Source organism: Oncorhynchus masou, chromosome 2 (assembly GCF_036934945.1).
Source record: "Oncorhynchus masou masou isolate Uvic2021 chromosome 2, UVic_Omas_1.1, whole genome shotgun sequence".
In the NCBI taxonomy this organism is placed as follows: domain Eukaryota; kingdom Metazoa; phylum Chordata; class Actinopteri; order Salmoniformes; family Salmonidae; genus Oncorhynchus; species Oncorhynchus masou.
Genome location: NC_088213.1, coordinates 46,854,311 through 46,876,661, shown reverse-complemented (window position 1 = coordinate 46,876,661; position 22,351 = coordinate 46,854,311). Strand labels below are relative to the sequence as shown.

Sequence of the window (22,351 nt, the reverse complement as noted above, 5' to 3'; positions counted from 1 at the left end):
ATAATATGAAAAATCATGAATGTATTTCAGTTAAGATATGCATGTGATTTTAGGAGGTATAAGATAATCTATATCTTGTAAACTGTGCATAATTAAGTAGCCATGCCCCGAGTGAGGTCGGAGTGACTGTCAGATGGACGGCGCCGTCCCCTTTGGCCAGAGTGCATAAAAAGACTTGATAACGAAATTAGAATTTGACCAGGAAACATGAGGTGGTAGCTAAAGGTGGTAGCTCCACACCTCAACACGAGGTGAAGAATTTTACACATTTTATTTTAGACCAGAGAGACGGCGAGCTGCAGCTCATGTCCATAGTGGTCCAAATTCTGAACCCTGAGTAATCAACACGAGGAGGAAGAGGCGACAAACTCCCCTCTCAGTCAACTGCTACAGCTGATTCGCTGTCCTGAGTAAAATATCCCGAACTCTTCAAAACATCCTTCTACCCTTGTCAAATCACCATACTATTTTACTCTCATCACCAATGAGAACCGTTGACATGGCTGGCTATCTTCCAGAGTGAACAACCGTAGAAGACGGGAAAGGTGAGACCCCTTTCAGACAATCATAGCCATACAGCTTGCCGCTGAAAGGCCACAATCTTCTTAAGGAGTGCTGGCTCCATCCGAACAAAGGCAATCACACATAAATACATTCATGATTTCTTATTCCAAACGGGCGGCAGTTCATGTGCAAACTATATGATTAATGCTACTGTGAGAATAGTTCTGAAATGTCTCGACGATAAGTGTACCTTTTTTTCTCTCTCTCTACGCCCTTCTCCATCTATGTTGTAACAAGCCATCATATTTTGTCAGTCCGCTCGGGACCTTTGCAAAGGGTGTACGTTTATTCTGTGTTATGATTTAGTAAATAATAATATTAATATTCATTTAAATAAATAAATAAAGCAATTTGTGTAGAACTGAATCATGAGCAAGGTTGGGGTTTATGCAGATGGTTACGACTGTTCAGAATTATGATATGATTAATAAAATGACTGTTTATCGATGAAATAGACCTAATAGAGTTTCATTTGGGAGATGGTAAATCTTTAAACAACCTCTTCCATGGTGCCACAAATTCCTAATGAGTTAGTTGTTACATGATTCATTTAATCGGGTAACAATTAAACACAGTTAGTGGATTAAATAAATAAGTCAGATTAATGAATGTAAAGTCACGACACTGTTCAATCTTTATTTTTTCTTTCTCTTCCATGGGTGAGATATGAGGGTATTTGAGAGTAATGTATGAACATACAAACAAAGGGCTGTTTGAAGTGTTTCAGGGGTAAGTTTAAGGAGCAGGGCTGTGTCCCAATACGATCCCTCGGAAGGACCCTATGAGGCTTGGTCAAAAGTAATATATTATTGGGAATAGATTGCAATTTGGGTCGCAGATTAAATTTAAAGAGCAGGCAGCACAGGGACCGTATTGCAGCGCAGTAGACTATAATTAAAGTCATTATTCCACTGAGGGAATAAATGCTGCCATTTATCTTAAAAGGCATTTTTCAAAGATAAAATGTGTGTTTTACTTTCGTCTTTGGTTACAATGAGACTAGCCAGCCGGAGAGGAAAAAGGTTTTAAGGCCCCCTTTAGACTGTAAAGTGGTAATCTGTGCTGTGCAGCTAGCTGTCCTTCAGACAGTGATTACAGTCTTCATCATCTGTCACCATGGTTGTTAAAGTGGAGAACTAGCCAGTTCAATAATATACAGAACCAGTCAAAAGTTTGGACACACTACTCATTCAAGGGTTTTTCTTTTTTTACTATTTTCTACTTGGTAGAATAATCAAAACATCAAAACTATGAAATAACACATATGGAATCACAAAAAGTGTTAAACAAATCAAAATATATATTTATGTTTTCAAATCTTCAAAGTAGTCACCCTTTGCCTTGATGACCGCTTTGCACACTCTTGACATTCTCTCAACCAGATTCATGAGGTATGCTTTTCCAAAAGCCTTGAAGGAGTCCCCAACTATGCTGAGCATCCCAAACCATCTCAATTGGTTTGAGGCCAGGTGAATGTGGAGGCCAGGTCATCTGATGCAGCACTCCATTTCTCTCCTTCTTGGAAAAATAGTCCTTACAAAGGCTGGAGGTTTGTTTTGGGTCATTTTCCTGTTGAAAAACAAATGATAGTCCCACTAAGTGCAAAACAGATGGGATGGCGTATCGCTGCAGAATGCTGTGGTAGCCATGCTGGTTAAGCCTTGAATTCTAAATAAATCACTGACAGTGTCAACAGCAAAGCACCCCCACAGCATCAAACCTCCTCCTCCATGCTTCACATTGGAAACCACATATGTGGAGATCATCCATTCACCAAAAATCTCAAATTCAGACAGATTTCCAATGGTCAAATTTCCGTTGCTTGAGTTTCTTGGCCCATGCAAGTCTCTTCTTCTAATTGGTGTCCTTTCGTAGTGATTTCTTTGAAGCAATTTGACGATGAAGGCCTTATTCACGCAGTCTCCTCTGAACAGTTGATGTTGAGATGTGTCTGTTACTTGAACTCTGTGAAGCATTTACTTGGGCTGCAATTTCTGAGGCTGGTAACTCTAATGAACTTATCCTCTGCAAGTGAGGTAATTCTGGGTCTTCCTGTCCTGTGACAGTCCTCATAAGAGCCAGTTTCATCATAGTGCTTGATGGTTTTTGCATCTGCACTTGAAGAAACTTTCAAAGTTCTTAACATTTTCAGAATTTACTGACCGTCATGTCTAAAGTAATGATAGACTGTCCTTTCTCTTTGCTTATTTGAGCTTTTCTTGACATAATTTGGAATTGGTCTTTTACCAAATAGGGCTATCTTCTGTGTACCATCCCTACTTTGTCACAACACAACTGATTGGCTCAAACACATTCCACATATTAACTTTTAACAGGAAACACCATGTTAATTGAATTGCATTCAAGTTGACTACCTCATGAAGCTGGATGAGAGAATGCTTTGATTGTGCAAAGCTGTCATCAAGGCAAAGGGTGGCTACTGAAGAATATAAAATATAAATAATATTTTGATTTGTTTAACTCTTTTTTGGTTACTACATGATTCCATATGTGTTATTTCATAGTTTTGATGTCTTCACTATTATTCTACAATGTTGAAAATAGTCAAAATTAAGAAACCCTGGAAGAGTAGCTGTGTCCAAACTTTTGACTGGTACTGTAGGTGTATACACTTCCCTTGATCAAATTGCAGCAAACAGAGAGCTTAAAGGGGAAATTTGGACATTACATTTAGAAAGTTGCCCTTCTCACCCCTCTTTATTTGTAGCTATTAGTCGTGTAAGTTAGCTGGAGGTTGTAGTGGCTGTTTAACCTTATACTGCATTGGGCTAAATCAGGGTTCAACAGAGTGTTTCTTGGTAGTCTTAAACAAATCTAATTTGAAACAAAAGTATACCCCTCACATATGGTTATGGGCTTTAAAAAAGGAGACATCTGTACCATGTCAAATATAGAGTTGAAATTTATTACAGTTTGTGTTTGCATCCCATTATTACACTTTATACTATCTATCACAGAAGACTGAAATTTAACAAAACCGTTTGACATAGAAACACTGGATTTTTGGCGGCTTTCAACTTTGTGGCATCAGTTTGGGGAAGGCCCTTTCCTGTTTCAGCATGACAATGCCCCCGTGCACAATGTGAGGTCCATACAGAAATGGTTTGTCTAGGTCTGTGTGGAATAACTTGACTGGCCTGCACAGAGCTCTGACCTCAAACCCATTGAACACCTTTGGGGTGAATTGGAATGCAAACTGCAAGCCAGGCCTCATCGCCCAACATCCGTGCCCACATCATGTAACTCAGTCAAGCAGTAAAATCAGAACAGCACGGAGTTGTCACGCCTGCTCCCGCTCCCCCTCCCTGGTGTGTGAAGGCGCCAGGCTCCCCAGCCTTACACACTCCTGCCACCATCAGTACGCACCCCTGCCTTTCCCCGTCAAGCACATCAGCGATTACTGGACTCACCTTGACTCAATTACCTCTGTCATTACCTTCCCAATATCTGTTTGTTCCCCGCTCTATTCCCTGCTGCAGCATTAGTGCTGACGCTGTTCTTCACCTGGTCTTTCTGTCTGTTTCCTGATTAAATGTTGACTCCCCGTACCTGCTTCTCATCTCCTGCGTCATTCCTTACAGGAATGTGAAGAGACACACACACACACACAGGCACACACATTGCATTCTCAAACATGCTAAGAAACACACTCTACATACCCATACATTTTAATATTGTTTTTCTGCTGTATTATTGATTTTGGGTTGTAGATATGTTATGGTAGAGTAGTATGTCATAGTATGTTATGTTATGTATTGTTTTATTGTATGTAATTGTGATTGGACCACAGAAAGCGTTGCTGCTGCTGGGATCCGGAATAAATAAATATTCTACACAGTGCACTACTTTTCACCAGGGGCCATATGGTTATGGTCAAAAGTATTGCACTATGTAGGGAATATGGTGTGGGAAATATGGTGTGGGATATTTGGGAAACAAACCCAGTTGGTGTAGCACCTGGAAGGGGGTGACTTTGAAGTAACTTTGAAATAGAGAGGTGTCTAAGGGGTCTAAGTCAATGCTTCACACCTTGAGAGGTACACAGGGACCATGGAGGAGCGGAAACTGAGACAGGTTGACGAATGTAACTGTGCGCATGGCTATTTATTTCAAAAGTCCATGGAAGACAGATTTATAGAGAGGAGAGCCTGAGTTTTCTCCCTTTCTTTGTGAATCTGTGTATATCCCTGTCTCTCTGCATTTACATTCATGTTGTGGGTACTGTGCCTATATTCTGTAGTGTAAAATATAATTTTCCTTCTGCTACAAGGATGCAAGTGCACTAATTTATTCAAACAACCAACTAACATACAAGATAACGCTGTACATTTAATATTGAACAATTAGCATTGCACCCTAACCCTTCCTGGTCATATTCAAAAAGGGTCTGTGTTTATCTTTTGCATTTGTGCTTTGCTATATGCTACGAGAGTCAATAATTTGTTGACATCATGTAATTATTGGAATCAATCTATCACTAACATGCTAATTATAATCTAATATTAATTGCCCCTGGGGGGGTTAAATAAAGTTGTATTGATTTGAGTTGCTTGAATGTGTGTATTTGGGTTGTGTTTGCAGAATGGGCTGATGGTGAGAGTGACAGAGAACTGTCCGGAGCTCAACTGCACCCTCAAGGAACAGATCCTACCTGACAACAGGTGCTGCAATGTCTGCAAAGGTTGGTCCTTCACCTTTGAAGTCGCTTGCTACTGTTTCAGCCCTCAGTCCCTCTCCCCTTGCAGTTTCTCATTGGCCGAGCTATCATCTTCTGCTACCCAACATTTAATTAGTCTGAATCATTCCTCATTGCCGTTTATCATTGGTCCCACCCTTACAAACCCGTAAGGGAGCATGGAGAAGCTAACAGAGACAATCCCGGCCTGCTGCTTGTTTGAGTGCAGTCAATGTCTGTGTCCCAAATGGCTCCATATTACCTCTATAGTGCACTTATACTGTATAGTGCAGAACGTTTCATCAGGGCCCGTAAGGCTCTGGTCAAAAGTAGTGCACTATGTAGGGAACAGGGTCTTTTAAATGGCTCTATTTGTCTCTTTACGTCCTGCATGAATATTTTATCCGTTGTTGGCTTGAGTTCAGAGCAAAATGTTCTGTCTGCTTTAGACCGGCTCTCGCCATGCCAATTTGCATAATTTCTACCATTTTGAAAGCGAAAGGATATATTAGCTAAATATCCATAGATCATTTTGTAAATAGATTGAATACACAGAAACAGTTAGAGGCAGGCGACTGTGAAATTATGTGAACAAGAGAGATATGTGGAAAAAATATGCGCACCTTGGAGATGAATATGGTCAATTTCAACTGAACAAATTCAGATTTGTTAAACCAAGACTTATCGTTTGCTCTATGTATTTTGGCCATTCAGATAAACATCAGTGCAGTGCAGAGGAGCGGAGTCTTTTCCTTTTCAGGACATCTTCCACTCATAACCTGCCATTATCTCCTTATGGGTTGAATGAGGCCTGTTATATTGGATATTACCTACTAGTCATTAAGTCAGCATTTTCTACCTTTTCCATTGCACTGAATGGAAAGGTTTTAAAGCCATCGGAAAAGGGATTGGGGGATGTGTGTGTGCACGTTGTAGGCCTGCAAGTGCATTTCCTTTTCTGTCTCCCTCATGGCGTCAGCCAAACTTCCACCTCTCAAGTTCTGATTCTTTGAACATGTAAGACCTCTTCTGAGAAAGAGGGAGAGGGAGGGAGAGAAAGAGAGAATATGACAGAGAAAGAAAGAGAGAGGGAGAAAGAGAGAGAGAGAAAAATATCAGAGAGAGTATATGCAGAGCGAGGGAGAGAGATTGCAGAGAAGGAAAGACAGAGGGATAAAGAAAGAAAAACATGTCAGAGAGAGAGAGAGATACTTTTTTGACTTTTTGTCTTTCTTTAATGATACATCCTCATTTCATGAAAACCTCACCACCCACCCCCCTTTAAAAAACAAATATCCCCTGTGCTGCACACTCACCTTGCCCTCGACCCCATGATACAAAACAACACCACACATCACAATAACCAAAACCTCACCACTTCTTCAACCGTATATCCAACCCATCTTCCCAAGTTATCTGCCTCCGCGACACAACATATCTCCTGAAACATCTCCCCACTTTTTACCATTTTATAGAACTCAAATTCCACCCCAAGGCGCACAGAGACCATCCCATTAAATAATAGTAAAGGGTCTGTTATCCCCCACCTTTGACCCTCTTCCTCCTTGTTAGCCAAATAGTCAAGTTTGCCTGAGCAAACAGAAAATCAACAACACACATTTGCCTAGTCCTTATTCGAATACCTGTACCAATTATAAATATCCCGACAGTAAACTCCACCCCCAACCTCTTACACAGACATTCCAACCGAGACATCAATGGCATTAGCCTGGCACAAAACATATGATGCACAGTTTCACTCGTGATAAAGAAGGACACCCCTGTCTGACTCCAGGGTCGACCCGTGCCATTAGTTATTAGTGGCCAGGGATCCATGTAAAACCCTTCACTGGATGTCCCCTGACCTCTTTGTTACTGGGGGTTTGTAGAGCCTCCATCTAAAACCCACCATACTCTCCGCCTCACATATCCCCTGTCACTGATGTGCCTTCACTCCCGTTGCCTTCACTCCTGTTCACTCCGCCAGCTCTCCTCAGCAGCGAGCACGCTGGTTCACTCCAGCCAACATCAGTATGGAACAGCAGTCTCTGCGCCGACTTTAATCGAAAGGCAGCCACCCTGCTCTCCAGTTCCACCAGGCCCTGTCCTCCTTTGTGGACAACACTGCCGCCCTCAGCCAGTGATGGCCTGAGGGGGGTTGAGGACATCCAGTTTATGCCACAGGAAGGATGCCGCTAGGTTGTTGATTATAAGCACCCTCACTCTATATGACACTTGGGACAGGAGACACCTCCAACTGGCCAATCTTGACACCACTGCCTGTAACAGCCCCTCCCAGTTATTCCTGACCCACCTCTCCAAGCCCAGGTACACCTCTTTAAGCCCTTCACAACCCCACTGCAAACCACTGGATGGTTTGCCTCCTTGCCCCACATAACAGAGCTTTGCTCTTGCCCCAGTTCACCTTAGCTGATGAAGCTCCCTCGCACACCTTCAGACTGCATATCCTGCCCATCCCTGACCATCACCGTCATATGCATACGCTGACACTGCTATGCCTGTCAACACACCCATGCCTGTCCAGCACACTCCCTGCAGTCTCCTGCGTAGGAGGCCCTGAAAAAGTCTATACGGCTAGTGTATATAACTGCCCCGATAGAAGGTATCCGTATCTAATGCCAGCCTCACTCAGGCTGGCCTACTGAGCCCCCATCCCACCTTGTCCATACATGATGCCCCAGCATACTACATCTTCATACAAGCCAAAAACCTATCCCCAAACCCAAACACAGACATCACATTGAATAGATACTCATGGTCCACTCTATCAAAAGCCTTCTCTTGGTCTAAAGAGAACAGTCCAAAGTTCATATTAGAAACTCTCAACAAGTCCAACATGTCCCTGATTATGAACAAGTTGTACGTGATTGAACATCCTGGTACACATTATGTCTGGTCCTTGTGTACTGTAGAGTCCAGGTGCGATATCAGTCTGTTAGCGAGGACAGTTGAAAATATATTGTAGTCCGCACAGAGCAAAGCCACAGGGCTTCAGTTCTTAAGTTCACACACGTCCACTTTTTTGGGCAGGAGAGTCAGAGCCGCCTGATTGATGGCAGCTCATTGGCAACTCTCCTACCCCGACGCTCTCACCCAACATGTAAAACAAGTCCAGTCCATCCAACAGCCTCAGACAATGCATTCACTTGGCTTCATCACTCGGTCTTTCCAAACCAAAGAAGAAGGAGCTGGGAGCATCCATCTCCTTGAGCATGAAGAACCTAGCTCTTGCAAGTTCTCCCTTTGCTTTAACCTGGAAAAAACTGCCCAGGTTCCTAAGTAATTCAGCTAAATTAACCTAGAAGCCTACATTGCCTTGCCACCCTCACCAGCTCTAACTCCACTTCACTGATACTATGCAGAAGTTCCCTCAATACTCCCCTAGCCTCTGAGGATGAGAGAGCTCTATACTGTTGACAGAAAAGCCAAATTTGGACTTTTCCCATATCCCACCATTGACTCAAAGACTCGTACTCCTCTCTTAACTGCCCTTTCCAAAGAAGTTTCCAAACCTGAGCAAAAAGTTGCATCTTGTAAGAGCTTTAGTGGTGAAATAAACTGCAGAGCCATGTTTTTGAGGTGATCCGAAAAACCCACCAGAAGAATGGTAGCGCCCAACAACCTATTGATCTGATTCCTGGACATGTAAAACCAATCTAGTCGGGCTGCACTCACCCTAACCCCAAAGACCTTCATCCTTGTATACTGTCTTGTATTGGGATGTCGAGTTCTCCAAACATCCACTAAGCCAAACTCCCTTAACACCCCCACTGAGCCTGAATAAGCCTTCTCCCCATTTATATATTTTGTAAAATACATCGTACAGTTCCCGTCCCTGCCTACCACCAGCGTCTCCTCAGGAGCTACCTGTGAGAGTTCCTGTCTAAGACACCCAAACAGACACACCCTCTCTCTCCCTGTGTTAGGTACATACAAACGTACAAAGGACAAACACTGTGTTGTTAATATCTGCTTTCACCACAAGCAGTCTACCCCTACACACCTTCTTTAAAAAGCTCATTTGGATCCTGAAGCACTGTGGTTTGGAGGGGGGTTTCACAGAGAGTGGGACTTGCACTAGTCATTTCTGAGAATGAAGGGATAGATGGGTTCAGATCGAGAGATGAAACAACTGAGTCATCTACTGTACAGATCGTTTTCTACCCCACTGTCAGCTCCCTGTGTGATCTCAGTCAAATCCAGATTGTTGAGTCAGAACTTTGTCCCCCTCTCTCCCAGGCTACGACTTCTGTGCAGAGGGACTCATTTGTGGGGAAAATTCAGAGTGTAAAAACCGGAATACCAGAGCCGAGTGTGAGTGCAAGAGCGGCTTTGCCTCCATCCATGGGGACTCAACATACTGTGAAGGTAGGCGGCTGTGAACTATTTGACTGGGTCTTTGGGTAGAAGACTGGAGGAGGGGAAGCTCATCCTAGATTTGTACCTAGATTCCTGAATTATCGGGAATTATATGATCTCTATGGTTGAGTGGACATATGGATATGTGAGATGCCTGGCCCATTCCATACAGTAGATGCCTGAAACATAGCTTGGATCATGAGAGTTTCAACTACCTCTGGGTTTAGTAGGACATTTCAGAAGCAAAATGTATTTGTTCAGTATTTGTATATATTTGTATTTGTTAGGGGTCCCCGTTAGCTCTTCCTGGGGTCCAAACACATTAAAACACTTACAATACATATAAAACAAAGGATAAAACAGTATATCATATAACATTATTACTCCACTACATATCTACAATACAAAATGTATAATACCACCATACAAAAATATAAAAATATATGTGTGTAGAGTGTGTGTGTTAGCGCTTGTGTGCGTATGCCTGTGTCTGTACCTTTGTTTGTGTTTCTTCACAATCCCTGCTGTTCCATGAGGTTTATTTTTACCTGTTTTTTTTCCAATTCTGATTCTACTGCTTTCATCAGTTACGTACCTGATGTGTAATAGAGTTCCATGTAGTCATGGCTCTATGTAGTACTGTGCACCTCCATTCGTCTGTTCTGGGGATTTTGAAGAGACCTCTGGTGTTATGTCTTGTGGGATTTGCATGGCTGTGTACTAGTACTTTTAACTGACATGTCGGTACATTCAGCTTGTTACAAAAACATACAAGAAGTGATTAAGTAAATCTCCCTTCCACTTTGAGACATCAGAGTTTGACATGCATCTCATTAATGTTAGCTCCCCGTGTACCTTTAAGAGGCAGTTCTTCTGCCCCGTTCTAAGCCAATTGTAATTTCCCTAAGTCCCTCTTTGTGGCACCTGACCACACTACTGAACAGTAGTCCAGATGTGACAAAACAAGGGCCTGCAGGACCTACCTGTTTTATCAATATGTTTTGACCATGACAGTTTACAGTCCAGGGTTACTCCAAGCAGTTTAGTCAACTCAACATGCTCAATTTCCACACTATACATTACAATATTTAGTTGAGGTTCAGGGTGTAGTGAATGATTTGTCCCAAATAGAATGCTTTTTATTTTATTCCTTGCAATCCATTCTGAAAAACTGCAGTTCTTTGTTAACTTCTTGGTTACAGGGGACAGTATTTTCACGTATGGATGAAATGCATGCCCAAATTCAACTGCCTGCTACTCATCCCCAGAAGATAAGATATGCATATTAATAGATTTGGATTTAGATTTAGATAGAAAACACTCTGAAGTTTCTAGAACTGTTTGAATCATGTCTGTGAGTATAACAGAACTTATGTAGCAGGCGAAACCCCGCGGAAAAAACATTCAGATGTGGGGGTTTTTGAGGTCACTCTCTTTTCAATGAGCTTTCATTGGGAATCCAGATTTCTAAAGGACCGTCTTGCAGTTCCTACCTCTTCTACTGGATGTCACCAGTCTTTAGAAATTCGTTGAGGTTTTTCCTTTGTGTAATGAAGAAGTAGCTCTGTTCAAAACTAGGGTAAGCCATGATTTATATTTTTATTTTGGCGTTTTGTGTCGCGCCTGCAGGATTGAAATATGTTTTCTCTCTTTTGTTTACGGAGGTGCTATCCTCAGATAATAGCATCGTTTGCTTTCCCCAGAAAGCCTTTTTGAAATCTGACATGTTGGCTGGATTCACAACATGTGTAGCTTTAATTTGGTATCTTACATATGTGATTTCATGAAAGTTTGATTTTTGGCTTAGTTGAAAAAGTAAGGGGCCTAAACCACTGCCCTGGGGAATTCCTGATTCTACCTGGATTATGTATGACATGTAACTCTTTATTCATAATATTACAGGGGGTGTAAATCCATAACACATTTGTTTTTCCATCAGCAGACTGTGATCTATAATGTCAAAAGCCACATTGAAGTTCAGATATACTTGGATGTGTAGTGTCAGCGTTTGTTGCTGGCAAGTCATGCCTGACATTGCTAATCTTGCCAATGAAAAAATTAACATTAAAGTAGTTGTCAATATCAGTGGGTTTTTGATGAATGAGCCATCTGATTTAAAGATAGAGCCGAGTTTGCCTTTTTGACAAAAATGTAATTTAAGGTGCTCTAAAGCTTATTACTATCATTCTTTATATAATTTATTTGTGTTCCATATTAAAGATTATTTTTATTTAGTTTAGTCACATGGTTTCTCAATTTGCAGTACGTTTGACAATCGGTTGTGCTGCCAGACTTACTTGCCATACCTTTTGCCTCATCCCTCTCAACCAAAAACTTTTTTCAATTCCTCATCAATCCAAGGGGATTCAAAAGTTTTCAGTCATTTTCTTAATGGGTGCATGCTTATTAGTACCTTGAATAAGCAATTTTATAAATGTGTCAAGTGCAGCGTCTTGTTGCTCCTCATTACACACCACAGACCAGCAAAATGTAATATTATTTACATAATCAACATAAGATTCACTACACAACTTCTTGTAGGACTTCTTATACACTATAGTAGGCCCAAACTTTGAAACTTTGGTTTTCCAAGATATGGCTACTATAAAGTGATGACTACATCCGATGGATTTGGATACTGCATTAGTAAAGATGTGATCAATACATGTTGATTATTTCATTCCTGTGGTGTTTGTTACTACCCTGGTAGATTGACTGATAACCTGAACCAGGTTGCAGGCACGCATTGGTTACAGTTTGAAGCTTTTTTTGAGTGGGCAGCTTGACAAAAGCCAATCAATATTTAAATCATCCAGAAAATATACTGTACCTCTCTGTTGATATCACACACATTATCAAGCATTTCACACATTTGTCCAGATACTGAGTGGTTGCTCAACCAATGTTTTGAGATTAGAGGTTTAGTATGATACCTTGCATCACTGCTTCATTGCCCCAGACCAGCGCAAGGGAGAGTTAGAGCACTGATTATGCTTTCGGGTCCCAAGGCGCTAATGTGTCTCTAACTGACAATGAATGTGCGACATAAACCAAATAGAAATTGATAATTGTGCACAACTTCAAAATGTAATTTCAATGAACTGAATGATGAGGATGAAGAAGTTGATTGAATTTAGGACAGTAATGTAAGAATTGCTATTCCTCTGTCCTGCACTCGCACACACGGAAAAATATACTTATTTTATTGTTATTTCTCAACAGTATTACTTACTAAAACTGTTGTTATGCTAAGGTTTTACTCTAAGAGAAATTAAAATGTTACATTTTTTTCCAGGATATTCAAATGATATATGTGTTGACTGAATATAAGCAAGTGTCTGCTAAAAAGTACCAACATTCTATCTGATAGTGTTTAATAAAGAAATGTTTTTGTTATCCTGACCTGGACACCATGTATTATAGTCTATCAAAGGGAAAATATTACCACCGTCTCTTGCACATGTCATTTTCCATATGGATCCATAAAGATTTATTATGGGAATAAATATCACTGAATGACAGAAACATTGGAACAAAGTAGGCTAATGAAGGTAAACAAATTTTTGCTAACTGGAAAATATTCTTTCAAAATTAATGGAAGAGGCAAGTGGGAAGGGGGGGAAAACAGCATTCAGAGGTAAAGACAGTGCTGCTCTGAGACAAGCATGGGGACTGGCCTTGATAAATCAATAAGATTTTTATTTTAACTGAATCTCCGTTTGGGTATTGGTTAGGCTACAGTTAGGGTGTGGAAATGTTAGGATTATTTTGCTATTACTGTAGTACTTTAGCCTACTCCCGACTGGTCACATTGTACAGAGCCATTATGCGCTGATAGCAGGACAATAGACTCTTTCCAACACCGCTCTGTATTTTGATACTTGCAAGGCAAATGATCAGCATTAAAATCTTTGTGGATCAGTTGTCCTAAGTAGAGCAATGGTCTAAGACACTGCATTGCAGAACAAACTGTGTTGCTATAGATGCTAGTTCAATACCTGTGCCGGCTGCGACCGGGAGACCCATGAGGCGATGCACAATTGACACAGCGTCATCTGGATTAGGGGAGGGTTTGGCCAGCCGGCATGTCCTTGTCCAAAAAATAGGCACGGTAGGCTTTTGGTTTCTCTCCCTCTTAAAATATAAATATATTTTTGGTGATTTTAAATATTATTTTTGCCTTTATTCAGATTACAATCGCTCACTATCGGTTATTTGACAACAAAATCATCTCCAAAATATTGTTATTTTTTTAACAAACAATTTAGAATCCTCCAATCCTCTAAATGTAATTATTGGCGGAGAGCTATATACAGTGCCTTGCGAAAGTATTCGGCCCCCTTGAACTTTGCGATCTTTTGCCACATTTCAGGCTTCAAACATAAAGATATAAAACTGTATTTTTTTGTGAAGAATCAACAACAAGTGGGACACAATCATGAAGTGGAACGACATTTATTGGATATTTCAAACTTTTTTAACAAATCAAAAACTGAAAAATTGGGCGTGCAAAATTATTCAGCCCCCTTAAGTTATTACTTTGTAGCGCCACCTTTTGCTGCGATTACAGCTGTAAGTCGCTTGGAGTATGTCTCTATCATTTTTGCACATCGAGAGACTGAATTTTTTTCCCATTCCTCCTTGCAAAACAGCTCGAGCTCAGTGAGGTTGGATGGAGAGCATTTGTGAACAGCAGTTTTCAGTTCTTTCCACAGATTCTCGATTGGATTCAGGTCTGGACTTTGACTTGGCCATTCTAACACCAGGATATGTTTATTTTTGAACCATTCCATTGTAGATTTTGCTTTATGTTTTGGATCATTGTCTTGTTGGAAGACAAATCTCCGTCCCAGATCCTAACTCAAGACCACATGCAACCGCAAAATGTCGGAGAGCCATATAGATTGCAAAATAGTTTGACACATGGTTTATGAATTGACAAGCTACTCTTCATAGCCGGCTGCTGTAGGTGTGAAAATCCACCAATTTGGCCCTAACAGTTATTCATCAACATCTTTATGCTTCATTAATAAAATAACATGATAAAAGACATTCAAAATGCAGATGTTTATTTAATCTACATTTTATTTGCACTTCCCCTCAGCTCCAAGATCATGGTCATGTTATTCAGCACCATTATGGGAAATTAACAGGACAAAGACTCTTGCCAAGGAGGGTAGGGGGAAATTGTATCAACAAATGTAATTCTTAGTTACGTCGTCTGTATCACAACCGGCGGTGGTTTGGAGTCCCTTAGGGCAGTGTACAATTGGCCCAGCATTGTCCAGGTTTGGCCAGTGTAGGCCATCATTGTAAATATGAATTTGTTCTTAACTGACAGTGGCACACCAGTCCAGTACAGACAAAGCTACTGCCAGTGCTAACAAAGCTATTGGCCCAAACAAAAATAAGATCTGACTCAACAACCAGCTGTTTGAGAGCTGTGCACTCTTTCTGCCCGACAGATTATCTTTATGTTATACTGTATGTGTGCGTCATGCATGATAAAAATATGTATCAAAAAATACTTCAACAACGGCTTCAGGAATCCATTAGTTTTCTAATCAATTATATAGCCTAGATTTAAAATAGCATTACATTATTACAATATTTGTGAAACTGAAAGCGCAAACCACTGCTTTTAATCAGAGCAAGGTGACCGGTAACATGACCGAATACAAACAGTGCAGCTATTCCCTCCGTAAGGCTATCAAACAAGCTAAGCGTCAGTATAGAGACAAAGTAGAATCTCAATTCAACGGCTCAGACACAAGAGGTATGTGGCAGGGTCTACAGTCAATCACGGACTACAAGATGAAATCCAGCTCAGTCACGGACCAGGATGTCTTGCTCCCAGGCAGACTAAATAACTTTTTTGCCCGCTTTGAGGACAACACAGTGCCACTGACACGGCCTGCAACGGAAACATGCGGTCTCTCCTTCACTGCAGCCGAGGTGAGTAAAACATTTAAACGTGTTAACCCTCGCAAGGCTGCAGGCCCAGACGGCATCCCCAGCCGCGCCCTCAGAGCATGCGCAGACCAGCTGGCTGGTGTGTTTACGGACATATTCAATCAATCCCTATACCAGTCTGCTGTTCCCACATGCTTCAAGAGGACCACCATTGTTCCTGTTCCCAAGAAAGCTAAGGTAACTGAGCTAAACGACTACCGCCCCGTAGCACTCACTTCCGTCATCATGAAGTGCTTTGAGAGACTAGTCAAGGACCATATCACCTCCACCCTACCTGACACCCTAGACCCACTCCAATTTGCTTACCGCCCAAATAGGTCCACAGACGACGCAATCTCAACCACACTGCACACTGCCCTAATCCATCTGGACAAGAGGAATACCGATGTGAGAATGCTGTTCATCGACTACAGCTCGGCATTTACACCATAGTTCCCTCCAAGCTCATCATCAAGCTCGAGACCCTGGGTCTCGACCCCGCCCTGTGCAACTGGGTACTGGACTTCCTGACGGGCCGCCCCCAGGTGGTGAGTGTAGGCAACAACATCTCCACCCCGCTGATCCTCAACACTGGGGCCCCACAAGGGTGCGTTCTGAGCCCTCTCCTGTACTCCCTGTTCACCCACGACTGCGCGGCAACGCACGCCTCCAACTCAATCATCAAGTTTGCGGACGACACAACAGTGGTAGGCTTGATTACCAACAACGACGAGACGGCCTACAGGGAGGAGGTGAGGGCCCTCGGAGTGTGGTGTCAGGACAATAACCTCACACTCAACGTCAACAAAACTAAGGAGATGATTGTGGACTTCAGGAAACAGCAGAGGGAACACCCCCCTATCCACATCGATGGAACAGTAGTGGAGAGGGTAGTAAGTTTTAAGTTCCTCGGCATAACACATCACAGACAAACTAAATTGGTCCACTCACACAGACAGCATTGTGAAGAAGGCGCAGCAGCGCCTCTTCTACCTCAGGAGGCTGAAGAAATTCGGCTTGTCACCAAAAACACTCACAAACTTCTACAGATACACAATCGAGAGCATCCTGGTGGGCTGTATCACCGCCTGGTGCGGCAACTGCTCCGCCCACAACCGTAAGGCTCTCCAGAGGGTAGTGAGGTCTGCACAACGTATCACTGGGGGCAAACTACCTGCCCTCCAGGACACCTACACCACCCGATGTTACAGGAAGGCCATAAAGATCATCAAGGACAACACCCACCCGAGCCACTGCCTGTTCACCCCGCTATCATCCAGAAGGCGAGGTCAGTATAGGTGCATCAAAGCTGGGACCGAGAGACTGAAAAACAGCTTCTATCTCAAGGCCATCAGACTGTTAAACAGCAACCACTAACATTGAGTGGCTGCTGCCAACACACTGACTCCAGCCACTTCAATAATGGGAATTGATGGGAAAGGATGTAAAATATATCACTAGCCACTTTAAACAATGCTACCTAATATAATGTTTACATACCCTACATTATTCATCTCATATGTATACGTATATACTGTACTCTATCATCTACTGCATCCCTTATGTAATACATGTATCACTAGCCACTTTAACTATGCCACTTTGTTTACATACTCATCTCATATGTATATACTGTGCTCGATACCATCTACTGTATCTTGCCTATGCTGCTCTGCACCATCACTCATTCATATCTTTATGTACATATTCTTTATCCCCTTACACTGTGTATAAGATATTAGTTTTGGAATTGTTAGTTAGATTACTTGTTGGTTATTACTGCATTGTCGGAACTGGAAGCACAAGCATTTCGCTACACTCGCATTAACATCTGCTAACCATGTGTATGTGACAAATAACATTTGATTTGATATGACTTGATTTGATTTGATATTCTTTTCCCTGCCCCAAGTGGACTACTTGGGGATGATCGATTGGCCTGGAGTTTTCCCAAAACCTCCCTGGGCCAGCAAACAGCTCTGTATGTCACATGTGTATGTCACACATCACATTTAGATTTTAGTCATTGAGCAGAATCTCTTATCCAGATCGACTTATTGCAAATGGACAAAACATATGCCTTATGCGCAAGTTTTTGACAAAAAAAATTATTTTTTTTAAATTTTGCTTTTGGATGTTGACTTGGGTTACATTTCCAATATGAAAAACCACGGTGGAGCGCACACGCCACCTGTTGGATTTTTAATGTGTTTACAACTGGCATTTGCCATATGGCATTTGCAATACAATTTGCATGAATCAACGCCGAATTGGGTGGTATTGGACATCGTGTATATGGTTTGTCCCATGCCGATGACTTCCCATTCATTTTTGTCCAATTCGGGGGGGGGGGGGGTATTCCCTTACTGGATTTAAAGGGATATGAACCAGATTCCTTTTCCTATCGCTTCCTAGTCAGACATTGTTCCTAGTCAGACATTGTTTCAGGCTTTTATTTAGAAAAATGAGCCAGAACGATAACATCGCGTCAAGTGGTCACATGAGTTATGCTCACGCAACCGAATTTGGATAGGTATTGCTTTTCCCTCTCCTTCTGTGAAAGACATTTTCGGTTGATATATTATCGATTATATATTTTAAAAACACCTGAGGATTGATTATAAAAAAACGTTTGACATGTTTCTGTGGATATTATGGAAACTATTTGGAATTTCAGTCTGTGTTGTCGTGACCGCTCTTTCCTGTGGATTTCTGAACATAGCGCGACAAAGAAACGGAGGTATTTTGGATGTAAAAATAATCTTTATGGAACAAACGGAACATTTGTTGTGTAACTGGGAGTCTTGTGAGTGAAAACATCCGAAGATCATCAAAGGTAAACAATTATTTTGATTGCTTTTCTGATTTTCGTGACCAAGCTTCCTGATGCTGAGTGTACATAATGTTATGTTATGCTAATTTACACAAATGCTTGGATTGATTTCGCTGAAAAGCATAATTTCAAAATCTGACACGACAGGTGGATTAACAAAAGGCTAAACTGTGTTTTCCTTTATTGCACTTGTGATTTCATGAATATTTATAGTAATATTTATTGTATGTAGCGCTATGCTATTCAGCGGTTGTTGATGACACTTATCCCGATAGGGGGATTGCAGCCATACCAGGTTAAGTGCTATTCGCAAAGGCACATTGACAGATTTTTCACCAATCAGCTCAGGGATTCAAACCAGCAACCTTTCGGTTTCTGGCCCAACGCTGTTAACAGCTAGGCTACCTACCACACTATATCATAGTGCATTCCTAGGGCATTCCTGTGCCGTTCTTGCCTCTTATTTTTGGTCAATTGCACATTTGTTTTTGAATAGGCAAAATCATGACAATTACAAAACGTGAAACTAACGTGACCAGGAAAAAAAAAAAAAAAAAAATCACCGTTCACATTAATTGAAGGTCACATTGTACAGCGCCTTATTTTCCTAAAGGAAACCCTGAGAGTTTTGTTTTTAATTGGATTAGAAACACCATAATATTAATTCAAATTAATTAAGCTACATTTCTTAAAATCAATCCCATATACTATGTTCTTACAAAAAAGGTTTAATGAGGCGACGGTGGGCTTTTGGTTTTTCTCCCTCTAAAAACAGAAATAAATCATTCTAAATAACATACTGGCTTTATTTACAAATTAGTAAGAATGTTTCACCTCATGTTCAAGAATGGCCTTTTTTCTCGCTGACTTTTGGTTATTTGAAATCATCTCCAAAATATTGTCAGTTTTTTAAACAAGCCATAGAAAGTTGGTTGCAATTTCAGTTTAATCCACCAGAAAAGACAGAACAAATAATACAATAAACTCAAAAATGGTTAAACTCAAAAATACTAATTGATAAAAATATATAAATTGTAACCTTTAACAAGTGGAAGGGGGAAAGCGTAGCAGGCTGGGAATTCTGCTAATCTAGGAGGGGCTGTTAGCAGGAGAATATATATTGGTCATATTGGTCATGGCGCAGTGGTCTAAGACACTGCATCTTAGTGCAAAAGGCATCACTACAGTACCTGGTTTGAATCCAGGCTGTATCACATCTGATTGTGATTGGGAGTCCTATTGGGCAGTGCACAATTGGCCCAGAGTCGTCCAGGTTAGGGTTTGGCTGGGGTTGGCTGTCATTGTAAATAAGAATTTGGTCTTAACTGGCTTGCCTAGTTAAATAACAAGTAAATATGTGATCAATATATGTTGATGATTTCATTCCTGTGCTGTTTGTACATACTCTGGTAGGTTGACTGACAACCAGGTTGCAGGCACTGATTACATTGTTTTTCTTGAGTGGGCAGCTTGATGAGAGCCAGTCAATATTTAAATCACCCAGAAAATATACTGTACCTCTCTGTTGATATCACACACATTATCAAGCATGTCACGCATGTTGTCCAGATACTGACTGTCAGCACTTGGTGGTCTATAGAAGCTTGCCACAAGAATGGGCATAAGGTAAGGAAGATGAACCTACAGCCATATTGTGTCAACAGTATTTAACATGAGATCGTCTTATTATTTCTTTGTTTCCAAAAAGTGTCAAAAAAGTAAATACAAGTTATGCAAATGAAGTGGCAGTATTCTTTAAACCATATAGAAAGTGGTAAGAGCGATTGTACCATTTCCCTCTACCCCTTTCCCGTTCTCCTTCTGTATTGTGTCCTGTGATGCCATTTCTCTTTGCCACCCTTCCTCCTTCTGTATTGTGTCCTATGGTACAATTTCCCTTTACCCTCTTCCTTCCCCTTCTTCTGTATTGTGTCCTGTGATGCCTTTTCCAGTTGCCACCCTCATTCCTTTCTTCTGTATTGTGCTCTGTGGTGCCATTTCCATTTACCCCACTGCGTCCTTCTTTATTGTGACCCTGTGGTGCCATTTCCCTTTTCTAACCTCCCCCATCCTTCTGTATTGTGTCATGTGGTGCCATTACCCTTTACCCCCTCCCTACCTACTTTTGTATTGTTTCATGTGGAGCCATCTTCCTTTACCCCATCCCTCCCTCCTGTATTGTATCCCTGTGTTGCCACCCCCCCCCCCTTAATACTTCTGTATTGTGTCCAGTGGTGCCGTTTCCCTTTACCCTCTCCGTCCCTGCATTTAAAATGTTTCCTGTGTTGCCATTCACCCTCTCCCTCCTTCTGTATTGTGTCCTGTGGTACCATTTCCATTTACCTCAATCCCACCCTCCTTCTATGTTGTGAACCCATGGTGCCATTCCCTTTCCCCACAACATGCATTATTGTGTCCTGTGGTACCATTTCCATTTACCCCAATCCCACCCTCCTTCTATATTGTGACCCCATGGTGCCATTTCCCTTTCCCCACCTCCCTCCCTCAATCATTATTGTGTCCTGTGGTACCATTTCCCTTTGCCACCCACCCTCCTTCCTTCTGTATTGGGTCCCTGTGGTGCCATTTCCATTTACCCCACTCCCTCCTTCTTAAATGTGTTCCTGTAATTTATATTTACATTTAAGTCATTTAGCAGACGCTCTTATCCAGAGCGACTTACAAATTGGTGAATTCACCTTCTGACATCCAGTGGAACAGCCACTTTACAAAAGTGCATCTAAATCATTAAGGGGGGGTGGTGAGAAGGATTACTTATCCTATCCTAGGTATTCCTTGAAGAGGTGGGGTTTCAGGTGTCTCCGGAAGGTGGTGATTGACTCCGCTGTCCTGGCGTCGTGAGGGAGTTTGTTCCACCATTGGGGGGCCAGAGCAGCGAACAGTTTTGACTGGGCTGAGCGGGAACTGTACTTCCTCAATGGTAGCGAGGCGAGCAGGCCAGAGGTGGATGAACGCAGTGCCCTTGCTTGGGTGTAGGGCCTGATCAGAGCCTGGAGGTACTGCGGTGCCGTTCCCCTCACAGCTCCGTAGGCAAGCACCATGGTCTTGTAGCGGATGCGAGCTTCAACTGGAAGCCAGTGGAGAGAGCGGAGGAGCGGAGTGACGTGAGAGAACTTGGGAAGGTTGAACACCAGACGGGCTGCGGCGTTCTGGATGAGTTGTAGGGGTTTAATGGCACAGGCAGGGAGCCCAGCCAACAGCGAGTTGCAGTAATCCAGACGGGAGATGACAAGTGCCTGGATTAGGACCTGCGCCGCTTCCTGTGTGAGGCAGGGTCGTACTCTGCGGATGTTGTAGAGCATGAACCTACAGGAACGGGCCACCGCCATGATGTTGGTTGAGAACGACAGGGTGTTGTCCAGGATCACGCCAAGGTGCTTAGCGCTCTGGGAGGAGGACACAATGGAGTTGTCAACCGTGATGGCGAGATCATGGAACGGGCAGTCCTTCCCCGGGAGGAAGAGCAGCTCCGTCTTGCCGAGGTTCAGCTTGAGGTGGTGATCCGTCATCCACACTGATATGTCTGCCAGACATGCAGAGATGCGATTCGCCACCTGGTCATCAGAAGGGGGAAAGGAGAAGATTAATTGTGTGTCGTCTGCATAGCAAATTTCCTTTGATAGGAGAGACCATGTGAGGTTATGACAGAGCCAAGTGACTTGGTGTATAGCGAGAATAGGAGAGGGCCTAGAACAGAGCCCTGTGGGACACCAGTGGTGAGAGCGCGTGGCGAGGAGACAGATTCTCGCCACGCCACCTGGTAGGAGCGACCTGTCAGGTAGGACGCAATCAAGCGTGGGCCGCGCCGGAGATGCCCAACTCGGAGAGGGTGGAGAGGAGGATCTGATGGTTCACAGTATCGAAGGCAGCCGATAGGTCTAGAAGGATGAGAGCAGAGGAGAGAG

The 22,351-nt window shown here is 42.4% G+C and overlaps 1 protein-coding gene across 1 annotated transcript in view; it reads left to right on the top strand.

Moving 5' to 3' along the window:
- The window catches only part of LOC135553103 (protein kinase C-binding protein NELL1-like), a 248,369-nt gene that overhangs the window by 26,902 nt on the left and 199,116 nt on the right, over positions 1-22,351 (top strand). The window contains exons 4-5 of the mRNA XM_064985206.1: positions 5,167-5,266; positions 9,521-9,649. Coding sequence (XP_064841278.1) covers positions 5,167-5,266; positions 9,521-9,649 — 229 coding nt within the window. The remainder of the gene's footprint in view (positions 1-5,166; positions 5,267-9,520; positions 9,650-22,351) is intronic.